This window comes from Hyperolius riggenbachi, chromosome 2 (assembly GCF_040937935.1).
Source record: "Hyperolius riggenbachi isolate aHypRig1 chromosome 2, aHypRig1.pri, whole genome shotgun sequence".
Classification (NCBI taxonomy): domain Eukaryota; kingdom Metazoa; phylum Chordata; class Amphibia; order Anura; family Hyperoliidae; genus Hyperolius; species Hyperolius riggenbachi.
The window spans coordinates 90,994,750-91,006,962 of NC_090647.1; the positions used below are offsets into that span (position 1 = coordinate 90,994,750).

Consider the following 12,213-nt stretch of genomic DNA (forward strand, 5'->3'; position numbering starts at 1 on the left):
TCACCCAGCTACCTATACTGGAGGGAGGGGGGGTCATCAGGCTATCTATATGGAAGGGTGAGAGGGGTCAACAGGTTACCTATACTGGAGGGAAGGAGGGGTCATCCTGCTGAACTAGAGGGGGGTGGGGATGGTCATCTAGCTACCTTTACTGGATAGAAGGATCAATAAGCTACCTATACTGGAGGGAGGACGACTCTGCGCTAGTACTTGATGAAGGCTCCTTCATACTGAGGACAATGTTGAACATATGTTGAACATACATTCTGCTAGTAGTGTGCCTCCTTCATTATACATATAGAACTTACTGATGTCTAATCATAACCAACATATAGTCCTTCCTAACACCAGCTTTAATCTCCGCCCTAATATCACCCCATGTGTATCCCTATCTTCCCCCAGCATGCAGTCCCTCCTGATGCCAGCTCCAATCTCCTCACTAAAATAACACCTCCCTGGTGCTTATCCAAACAAGTAGTCCTTTGTGATGCCCCAACGTAACCCCTTCTAGATGCCTAACCCTGACCTACACCCCTACAGGGGTCCTTAATAACTCTAAGTTTCTGAGTAATGTTGCTCAAATCCTAATGTACTAAGCTTTCTGTTGCCTAACTCTAATTGCTAATTCCATTATTATTCCCCATAATACTATATGCAACCGACTTTTTCACCTGAGTTTTCTCCTAGGTGATATTTTCCCAACTTGTCATAAAATGCAATTTAAGCCTCCAGCAACAAAGAAAATACTCAAAATAATTCTGATAGTACTTTTTTAACAACTTTTGGATACTTTTTTAGTTGTAAATTGAGTTTATAGAGAAGATGAAAATTATCTATAATAATAATAATAATAATATTAATCCGAACATTTGTATAGCGCATTTCTCCTGTCGGACTCAAAGCACTCAAGAGCTGCAGCCGCTGGGACACGCTCAAGAGGCCGCCCTGCAGTGTTGGGGAGTCTTGCCTTGATCTTCTTACTGAATAGGTACTGACCCTAGACAGGATTCGAACCCTGGTGTCAAAGGCGGTGCCCTAACCAGTACACTATCCAGCCACTATCCAGTACACTATCCAGCCACTATCCAGTACACTATCCAGCCACTATCCAGTACACTATCCAGCCATTATCCAGTACACTATCCAGCCACTATCCAGTACACTATCCAGCCACTATCCAGTACACTATCCAGCCACTGTCCAGTACACTATCCAGCCACTGTCCAAGGAGAAAACTCAGGTGAAAAAGTTAATTGCATATGGGCCAAACTCTCTTATCCCGTTTGAGTCATATCTGACAAGTCCTACCGTTTCCAAGTCACACCACTACCAGAAAGCAAACATTTCAAGCACCAGAAATGTGTACGGGACCATTTTATTATCTTGATATCTGGCATTTGAGCCGAACAGCATTGGGCAATATTCATAAGTTTATTTATGTTACCTGCACTATGTAAAGCAGGTTGGCAAATTGTTTATGATTAATCTACAAAACTGGAGGAAGGTAAAAGGGTCTGTAACTCCAATAGCAGCCAAGGGGAATCTTATTTCAGATTTTTTTCCACACGAGAAAGAACTACTAAGGCATAATACAATACAACCATTGAGTCTTTTCAACTTAACTTTTTCTATTTTCAGTACAATACTTGTGTTGGTCTTTTATTCCTCACAAAATCACTTTTCACTTAAAAAAAACTTCAACTAGCATCATTTTTGTTTTTTGAACGGTGGCATAAATAAGGAATAAAATGCTGCATAAGTAAAATGCTTGTGTTGTAATTTACCTTTGTATGTGTTATTATGTTCATCTGTTTTATGAATTTCTGCTTTTAGATCTCTCAAAGGAAACAGAATCCGCTCACTGTCTGACAATGCATTGTTTGGATACAAAGACTTAACAAAACTGTGAGTATAGATTAGACTAAGAAGAATGAGAGGATGAATGAAATAATGTTTACATGTGCAGAATTTTACAAAACCTGTCTTCAGTGGTCCTACCTTTCATTAGACGTGGCCGGACGGTTCGCCAGCAGACAGTTCCAGGGCTGTTCAATGTTTGCATTTAATACAATATTAAAAAAAATATTTCCTTACGCATTTCTTAATTAAAGTCAGTGGCCGTGGAGTTTAGAGGTTAATAACAAAGCCCCTGTACTTGCTAGAAACACCAAATTAGCAGGGTATGTTAAGGAGGACAGTGGGAACAAGAGGAACATTTTTTTTTTAAATAGGAAAAACGTATACATTTAAATGCAGTAAATGACAGATAATGTATCAACCTAACGGTAGTGTAAATTTACATATTAATTAAAAGAGACAGCAGTGAATGTTATAACTGGGTTCCCAGGGGGTCCTTACGCTTTGGCCAGGGATCGCTATACAGCCGCAATAGGGCTGTATAAGGATCCCTGGCAACTTTACATATTTTTTGGAACTTTTTTTTTTATTGTTCAGAGTGTGGAAAATACATGGGGTCCCCCCTCCGGAGCCTCTTTAACCCCTTGTCCCCCATGCAGGCTGGGATAGCCAGAATGCGGAGCCTCAGCCGCATGGGCTTTCGTACCCTGAGCTATACCATCCCGCATGGTCCATAGTATAAGGGGGCTCTGGGGGAATGGGGCAGCCAAGCCTCCGCCTCTCCCCCAGAACCCTTGTCCAATGCATGGACATGGGGCTCTTCCCCATGGGTTAAACAACACCCTGGGGGGTTCATGGTGGCATCTGGGAGTCCCTTTAAGACGGGGACCCCCAGATACCAGCCCCTTCCCTGTACCCATTTCCACAAAGGGTTAAATGTAATAAAAACGCAACAACGAAAAAAGTAAAAAAAAATTAACAATAAATACTTACCTACAAAACTAAGTTCCCACGCCAGTATCCTTAGAAATGGTCCCATGCCAATATCCTCTTGCGACCTTGATTGAAGATCTCCACTGACCGCTGCCACACATGACACACAACATGCGATAGGTGTGGGCAGGTAGGGAGGACAGCGGGAGCCGGCAGAGGAGCGTCCACATAGGACGGAGCTCTCAGCTATACTAAGGCCTCAATTCATAAAGCATTACCGCATGCAGTAATGCAAAAAACAGCAGACTTTCCAGAGCACTTAGAAAGTGTCAATTCATAAAGGCTGTTACCGCATGAAAAACTGAAATTATCGAGCAGTGAGGAAAATTAACGACTTGGCTGTAGTTACCTCCAACACATGTCAGTAAATTGTCAGCAAATGTCAATTCATAAAGCCTTCAACAAGCGGTAAGCCAGACGATAATTACCGACACCTCTGGTGAGTGGTAAGGTCTTAACAAGTTACCGACACCTCTGGTGAGGTCTTAACAATGCAAAGTGCAGGGAGCCGAAAGTCTGTGCAGGGAGCCGAAGTCTCTGTGAGTCTGTGCAGGGAGCCGAAGTCTGTGTGAGTCATCTGTGAAGGGAGCTGAAGTCTCTGCAAGTCTGTGCAGGGAACCGTAATTACAGCTTGTGACAAAAGAGAAATATCGCCACACTTCTGCTGTACCGCTCAATGGGCTGTGGTAATTTACCGAACTTCAAAGGCAGCTGTGAAAATCTTTATGAATTTGCACACAAAGGTCTAAAATACCGAATTTTCCCTCCCAGATTTTTTTTTACCGCAAAGCCTTTTATGACTGAAGGCCTAAGTATACCTGAGAGCAAAGCATCTTGAATTTTCCTCCAGGGCTCCCCATGGGTTCCTTAACAGATCAATGGAGATCCTCCTGAGGATCCAGGAAGCGTTGTGTATGTGTGTGTTTAATTCAATGATGCCAGTGATTATTCACTACAGGCACTTTGTTCAGCTTTGGGAACACATGTTCCCATTCACTTATAAGCACTTTGCCACGTGAGGTCATGGACATGCACACACACACACACATGCATGCACTGCTCATCATCAATATTAAGATATGGGTATTTACGCTGCTGGTTGTGAAGTGAAGTCCAGAGGGGCGTAGATACACGATGTAGTGGTGGGCAAGCAGCTTTAGATAAGGTTTTACTACAAGAAAGATCAAAGGGTCAGTAGTTATAATTCTTATTCAGCTTAAAGAAATCCTGTAACTAAACAAAGTTCCCCTGGGGGTACTCACCTTGGGTGGGGGAAGCCTCCGGATCCTATTGAGGCTTCCCCCGTCCTCCTGTGTCCCACGGCGGTCTTGCTTTGTCCCTCCGAACAGCGAGGATGTAAATATTTACCTTTCCGGCTCCAGCACAGGCGCAGTATCGGCTCTCCGCTCAAAGAGATAGGCGGAAATAGCTGATCGCTGCCGGTCCGCTCTACTGTGCAGGCGCAAGTCTCCTGCGTCGGCGTAGTAGAGCGGACGGGACAGAGATCGGCTATTTCCGCCTATCTCCATGCTGAGAGCTGCAGCAGCGCCCCGCTGCAGCCAGGGAAAGCAAATATATCAAGCCTTGTCAGGCTTATTGAGCCAGGATTGCGGGTCGCTTCAGGGGAGCCAGCGCTGGATTGACTGCAGCTACAGGGGAGGGGGAAGCCTCATTAAGACCCTGAGGCTTCCCCTCCCGAGGTAAGTCCCCCTAAGGAGTCGTTTTTTTTATTACAGGGTCTCTTTAACCTTCCTGGCGGTAACCCCGAACGTAGCAGGAGGTTTCCTCAGGCCCTGCTGGGCCGATTTGCGTAATGTTTTTTTTGCTGCACGCAGCTAGCACTTTGCTAGCTGCGTGAGCACACCGATCGCCGCCAGCCCGTGCCGATTCGCCGCTATCCGCCGCGCAACAGAGCCCCCCCCCCTAGACCCCATGTGCTGCCTGGCCTATCAGCGCCAGGCAGCACTGAGGACTGGATCAGGACTCCCTTAGACGTCACGACATCCATGAAGTCGGTGACGTCATCCCGCCCCGTCGCCATGGCGATGGGGAAGCCGTCCAGGAAATACCATTCTTTGAACGGGATTTCCTGATCGCCGATCGCCGGAGGCGATCGAAGAGGGTAGGGGGATGCCGCTGCTACATGATTTTAAAAAAAAAAATTCAAAGAAACGGCTGCGCTGCCCCCTGGCGGTTTTTAATAGACCGCCAGGAGGGTTAAGAGGCAGAGTGTGGGTTCTAAACAGCAGCAGTGAGTGCATGATGCAATCTTTAAAATAAAATTATAAAACTGAATATAAAACCATGACGCTCTTTTTTCTGCTATTAATACTCTATTTATCATCCGTACAACACCTACATAATTCCTTATCTCATAAGTTTATTTTCACTTCAGGTTCACTTTAACACATGGTCACAACCTGCATAAAAACAAAATGAATGTATAAAAAAACTAGGCAGAGTGAATTCACTTTAATATATTGCTGTCCTTCAAGTCTTTGGCACCAGAATGGCCACTTTATGAGTCTGTCTAATGAAGTGTCGTGTATTAACAGAGCAGAATGTTAAACAAGACTTGGAAAGAAGTGTGCATAAAACTAGACTTAAAGTAAAATGATGTGATCCCAGCTTGAGCTATTTACTGCAAATAGGCCACAATGAGTGATTGGATTGAAATGAACTGCCAATGTGTATTGCAAGTAAGGATAAGCGTGTAAAACATCTGGTCATTTAAAAAGATCACCCAGGAGGAGAAGATATAGCCCGTGGCACTAGCTGCACTCTATTTCTTCGTAACTGGTTCACTTTTAGAGATGTTGCGAACCGGGCGAACCGCCATAGACTTCAATAGGCAGGTGAATTTTAAAACCTGATGTATTTTCTCAGTTGCGCTCCCCTCCTCTCCCACTCCCCTCTATCCCAGGGCCTGCTGCAGGGTGTTGGTCCCTGTGTTCTGATATAAACAGGATTGCACTATGAATTTTTTCTTGTCTTTCCTTCCATACATGTGAATTCTTCGCCACGGGTGGAATATCTGGAGTGTCTGGACATTGGACGTTGAAAAGCAAAGTGGATTGCCTATAAGGACTGTCTTTACAGGTCTTGGACACTGGGAGGGGGTAGCGCACTCCATTTTGTGTATTGCATTGAATTTTAAAACCTACAGGGACTCTTTCTGGTCACAAAAGTGATGGCAAATTTGTTTCAAGGGGTCCAACACCCGGACTGTGACATGCTGGAGGGGGATCCATGGCAAAAGTCCCACTAAAAATTACGTAGTTGACGCAGAGTCATGTTTTAATCCCTAAAGGGCAGAAATTACAGTACATGCCTACATTTGAAGAATAAAGGGCTGTGGCCAAGTGTCAGACTAAAAAAACTGTGCATGTCCGACATCACCATTGCATCAGAAGAGCATCCTGTCCTTGCCGGTGTGGCCGTGGGAGGAGGAGGAGGAGGGTTACTGGCACCTTTCCCGTTGTGCTGTGACATCACCCTTGAACGCAGTGTACAGTATACTTTGCAGGCTGTTGTGCAACTGCTGCATCCTTTCCGACTTATTGTGATTTGGTAACAGTTCCACCACTTTGTGCTTATACCGAGGGTTGTTCACCTTGAGCCTTTTTATACGGGGTCAATCAACAGGCAGGACAGCATGAAAGACCCCATTTTTACAAGGATGGATGCCGAGCTAGCCATCTCCCATTCCTCCTCCTCACTGATGTCATGGAAGGTCTCCTCCTCCCCCCAGCCACATACAACACCACGGGTATCCGAAAGGTGACCACAAGCCCCCTGGGGTGCCTGCTGCGATTGTTCTTCCACCTCTTTGTGTCTGCAACTGAATGTGGCAACAATAGCAGTAGTACTGTGCATAGCTGTGGGCATCAGTGGGCTATGTAGTGTCACACACAGAGAAATGTAATAGTACTATCAGAATACAGTCTAAACTAATGCACTGGAGTGCTACTGTGCCTGTAATGGAATGGGCCAACAATAGCAGTAATACTTTGCACAGCTGTGGGTAGCAGTGGGCTGTGTAGTGTCACACACCGAGAAATGCAATAGTACTATCAGAATAAAGTCTAAACTAATGTAATGGAGTGCTACTGTGCCTGCAACTGAATGGGTCAACAATAGCAGTAAGCAGTAGTACTGTGCACAAATCTGGGTGTGTGCCAGTGGGCTGTGGAGTGTTGCACACACACATAAAACGCAGCAGAACGATGTAGTAGCCCACAAAAGGTCTATTTAGGGTGCTTTACAGCAAGTCAGTAAGCGAGGAACAACAAAACAGGCCTAGCTAACTTTCCCTATCTCAGCAATGCTCTCTCTCCCTTCCTCTCACTACAGCAGCCGGAGACAGAATGCAACATGGCTGGCGCAACTGTGTTTTTATAGGGGGAGAGGGGGGGGGGGTCCGTGAGGGAGTGCAGGCTGATTGGCTGCCATGTGTTTGCTGACTGTGAGGTAAGAGGTCAAAGTTTAGCTCAATGATGATGTATAGGGGGTGGGACGAACACACCATGTGCTTGCCGCTGGCCACGGGTGCGAACAAATAATATTCTCTGGGAACTGTCCGCCAGTGAACCGTTCGGGCCATCTCTATTCCCTTTATATGATGTGTAGTAAAAGATCAGTGTGTAGTTATCTTATCATTTGTTTTATAAATACAACAACTACTGTGTTTCTCTGAAAATAAGCCCTCCCCCGAAAATAAGCCCTAGCTGTATACTGGTAGAAAATCGGACCCTATGCTATTGTATGGGGAGGTGTGCAGTCTCTTACTGCACCTCCTTTGTGGCTGCGTCCCCCCTCCATTCACCTGTAAACAGCTCCAGTGTCCCAACATGGTTGGTGCCCTTTGACCCGGTCACTGCACATGCTCTGTATGCTGCGTCGGCTCTGAAACAACGCTCCCCTAATCAATGGGTGTACTCTGATTTGTCCCCAGCACATATTGATTATAACATTGATTTTATGCGGCAACCGAGTCAAAGGGCACCGACCATATTAGGATACTGGAGCCATTTACAGGTAAACAGAGGGGGACGCAGCCACAATGGAGGTGCGATAAGAGACTGCACACCTCCCCATACATTAACATAGCACCAGATTTTATACCCCTCAAAGTATCCCTGAAAATAAGCCCTAGCAGATCTTTTGGAGGTAAAATTAATATAAGACCGTGTCTTATCTTTGGGGAAACGCAGTATCTACAGCTATCTGACAGACCAGGGAGCATGGTAGCTGAATGGATAGAGTTGCAGGGTTGAAAGGATAGACATAGAGGCTTTCTGTTTGAAATTTGAATGTTGTCCCTTTATTTGCCAATATTTCCTCCCATACAATTTAGGCCAGTTTTACACCTATTTTTTGCAGTGCGGATGCAATGCTCCTGCTGCATCCCACCGGAACGCAAAACATGACAAACATATGACCCTGCGGCAGAGTACGCTAACAGGGTCATAAGCATATCGCCTCCTCTCGCTCAGTGACGTACTTCCTGCCAGGCAGGAAGTACACCACTGGGATTCCCATTGGTCCACAACACATCAAGCTCCTTCAATTACACCATGTGCATCGCCCATAGACTTACCCAAGCACCGTGCGTTAAGCATTGTGCTTGTGGTAACATGCTGTTGCCCTTGGGTCAGTTCGGATACTTCCAACGCACTTTAAGGGACCACAATTAGTGTAGTCTCCATAGACTTTCATTGATTTTGTGAGTCCTTGAGGCAAAATATGGTAACGTAATATGCAGGTTTACCCTGCTAGTGTAAAAAGGGTCTTAAATATATTAGTAGGTAAGTACTATATATAGTGCAAGAGGAACATAACCTTGGGAGCCTTTGAGTGATCTGAATTGTTCAGTTTGCTTTGTGGTACAGTGTGGGAAATGTAAAGGCATCATCTAAATGTGTAGAATTAAAAAATGGCTTTATTTGCTTTGGCAACCACTATCCGCCAACAGTTTTCTTTGTGGATTATGTTTAATAAACAACAACAACGAAACATTTGCAAAGCATTTTTCTCCTGGAGGACCCAAAGCTCGAAAACTTGTCTCAGATCAGTACATAGTGATGTGTACAGGGAAAAAGTTATGTGATCATAATTGCCAGACTAAACAGGTGGCTTTTCAGTTTTCATGTAGCCTCCCTGGAGTCCAAGTTTGGCTGGATTTCTCTGTAAAAAGTGGTTTGGTTAATTTTCATGAAATTTTCCTGTAACTTTCCAAAATGTTTCAAGCAAGGGTCTAGCATACTTTTTAAGTGTAATGAAAGTTTCAAACACAAAATCATGTCATAAAATAAAATAAATTCTCCTCTTTCTGCCAGGCCACAGTTTCCAAGGGGTTAACCCTGAGGCAAGCATATGATTACATAATACCAAACTTTTATAATGACATTAAAAACACCTATCAAAGTAACTAATCCTAAAGTGCTGAAATACACATTGATATAACATTATAAATAGAGTAGCATGACGGTTCTATGAGCAGTCAACCATCTAATCAGTTTGACGACCCTTTTATACTAGTGGTACGGAGGTGTGTCAAGCAATAGGGCTTATCCTGCCCATCCAGCTATTGCCAATTGGATGGCGGATGTCTAGAGTTGTGGTAAGAATACACACGTATAACCGTTATTACCTTATGTGCCAGGACAAAGCTCATAATACCAACTATAAACAAAGTGAATCACCTAATTTAATTATGGCCATCCATTTATTATCTCCACATCTGTGTCAGCATGTTGAGGCCCATTAGTAACATGGCTGAGTAGAAACCAACCCCCTCCTGTACAAATGCCATTCCTGATTGGACCTGCATCTACCCTCTCCCACCACACACATCAGCCGTATTAGCCATTGGTGCTGTTCCTATCATGGGCAGAACTCGGTTTAGCATGGATGGAATTAGGCAGGGACATTTGAGTTGGGTAGTAGAAAAGGAATTGCATTAAGGCAACACTGAAATGGCCTAAAATGTGGATTTTTCCTTAAAGAGGAGCTGTCAGCCACACTATCTCAGAAAAACACACATATATAAGTAGATAAATATTTGCTCTACTTACATAACATATGTATTGCACTGTCCACATTTCGATTTTAGTGATTTTTCTACAATAAAAAAGAGAAAATCCTTCTTAGCATTGAGTGTGGCTATTTTGAAGCCAATCCTTATGGCATTTCCACCCTTACTCTCATCTGTCTGATTTACCCACTCTTCACTATAGAAAGTGCATTGTCTCAGCATGGGAAATATTGGCCAATCAGAGAGGAACAGAGGTGTGGGGAGTGGAGAACAGGAGGGAAAGAGGCTTCAGCCAATCAGGCTGCATTAGTTAAGTCTGAGGGGAAGTAGAGAAGCAAAAAAGGACAACCCAGCATGCCCTGTAACTTCCTTTTTGTGTACGAAATTTTGTGTGTACCAAATAAGAGTCAGGTAAACTGGGGAATGATCATTTATCAACCAGAAAAGTAATTTATTATTATTTATTTATTGTATTTATAAAGCGCGAATATATTAAGCAGCGCTGGACATTAGTTTAGGTTACAGACAATGTTTAAGGGTGACATACAACAAAATGACAATAGCTGAATACAAGAAAGACCAGATCATGCAGCACAGTATGAGTACAAGGTAATGCTTAATCAGTCACTGGAGGGGAGCATGGAGATTAGGCAAGTTAGGTTCACTCAGATACATAGCATGGGTTCACAGTAATGGAGGTGCATGATCAGGTAGGACACAAAAGGAGGAGGACCCTGCCCAAAGGCTTACAATCTAGAGGGAGAAGTAAGGACACGAAAAGTAGGGGACCAGAGTTCAGCAGTGGGTTTAGAGCACTTGTGAGGGGTAGTAGGCCAGAGTGAAAAGGTGAGTTTTGAGGGCCTTCTTGAAGATGTTGAAGGAGGGGGCTGCCCTAATGGGTGGAGGTAGGGAGTTCCATAGTGTTGGAGCAGCTCTTGAGGAGTAATAGTGATTTTAACTCTTGGATTGCCTGGTTAGCATCCATATTACTTGTTTACCAGATTAAAAAAAAGAATTGATTTTTTACTTTATGCCTGATAGTTACACTTTAACTGGGGCTTCGTCCCGATCCCCCCATCCCTCCTGCCCCGTAGTCTGTCAGGACCCTTGGCTTCCTATTGTGAATAGTGATGAAAGGACAGATGAGCTGCATTTTGCAAAAATTTGATACTAAAAATTGTTCTTTTGGGGTTTATACGGTTTATTTTTCTAAGAAATCAAGGAACATTGCCACCGAAGGATTCAGCAGAATTTAGCAATGCTCCCTGAAAATGAAAGGGTAAAATGTCTTGAAATAGGATAAGCCTAACAAGCCCCTTTATTATAAATTGCCAGGTGCCAGAAGGGAAACACGGGGGTAGATGTGTTCAGAAAATGTCAGTACAGCTTTGCTGATCTAAACTTGGGCTTTTAATGGGAAAATAATATTGCTTGTGCACTAACAAAATATCACCGTTAACAGTCTAATAGTGCGGGAAATAGCTTTATAAGGATAAAGAGAGCACTAAAAACATAGATAGCGGCCATATTTCTTAGCAACTGCTTGTTTGTCATTTTAAAGGAGGTTAGACAGAAGATATTTATGAATCACTCCAAATATCATGGCAGGAAAATATTAAACTTCACCAGTAAAAGTCAAAGAAAAAAATGAATTTCACAGTGGAATGACCTTGGCTAAGAAAATATATTGTAGGATTATGGATGAAAAATACATTCAGCCTTGAGAAATGATATGCTGCCTATTTTAAATAAAGCTGTATAGGATGGAAATGTATCTGAGAAGAATGTCCAGAGAAGAGATGAATATCTTGTCCAGCTAATTACGTATGCATCCTTTTATCCGCTAAATATAAGTAGTCATATATATTAATAGGTACCTATGTATGAAGTGGAGAATTGACATTTCTTATTACTTCTAGAAAATTACTTTTAAAGCCAGGATTTTATTTTTCAAAGATCATCTTTTTTACCATTCCTCCACACCATTCTGACAAAGTATTATATTACCTAAGTAAGAATATTTGTAAGGGTGCGTTTCCATTAGTGCGGTGGGGAATCGCCGCGGAATCTCTGTGGACAAATTCGCATGCAGGAGCGAAATCGCATGCGGTTGTATGCAAATTTTACCGCAAATTCGCATGCGATTTCGCATGGATGACGCTGTGTGCGAATTTAACCATGGCAGTGCCTGTGTGCTTTTTCATTGATTTCATGCGAAATCGTATGCGAATTTGCATGAAAATTCGCATACAAAACGCCATGTGAATTCCCTGTTAAATACATTGTATGCGAATCGCATGCAGTGTGTGCGGTGTCCGAATTTGGAT

General features: G+C 43.5%; 1 protein-coding gene across 2 annotated transcripts in view; it reads left to right on the forward strand.

The window, feature by feature from the left end:
* Window positions 1-12,213, forward strand: part of RXFP2 (relaxin family peptide receptor 2) — a 390,074-nt gene that overhangs the window by 327,500 nt on the left and 50,361 nt on the right. For both annotated transcript variants that reach the window (XM_068265019.1, XM_068265023.1), the window contains one exon: window positions 1,834-1,905. In XM_068265019.1, the coding sequence (XP_068121120.1) occupies window positions 1,834-1,905 (72 nt within the window). The remainder of the gene's footprint in view (window positions 1-1,833; window positions 1,906-12,213) is intronic.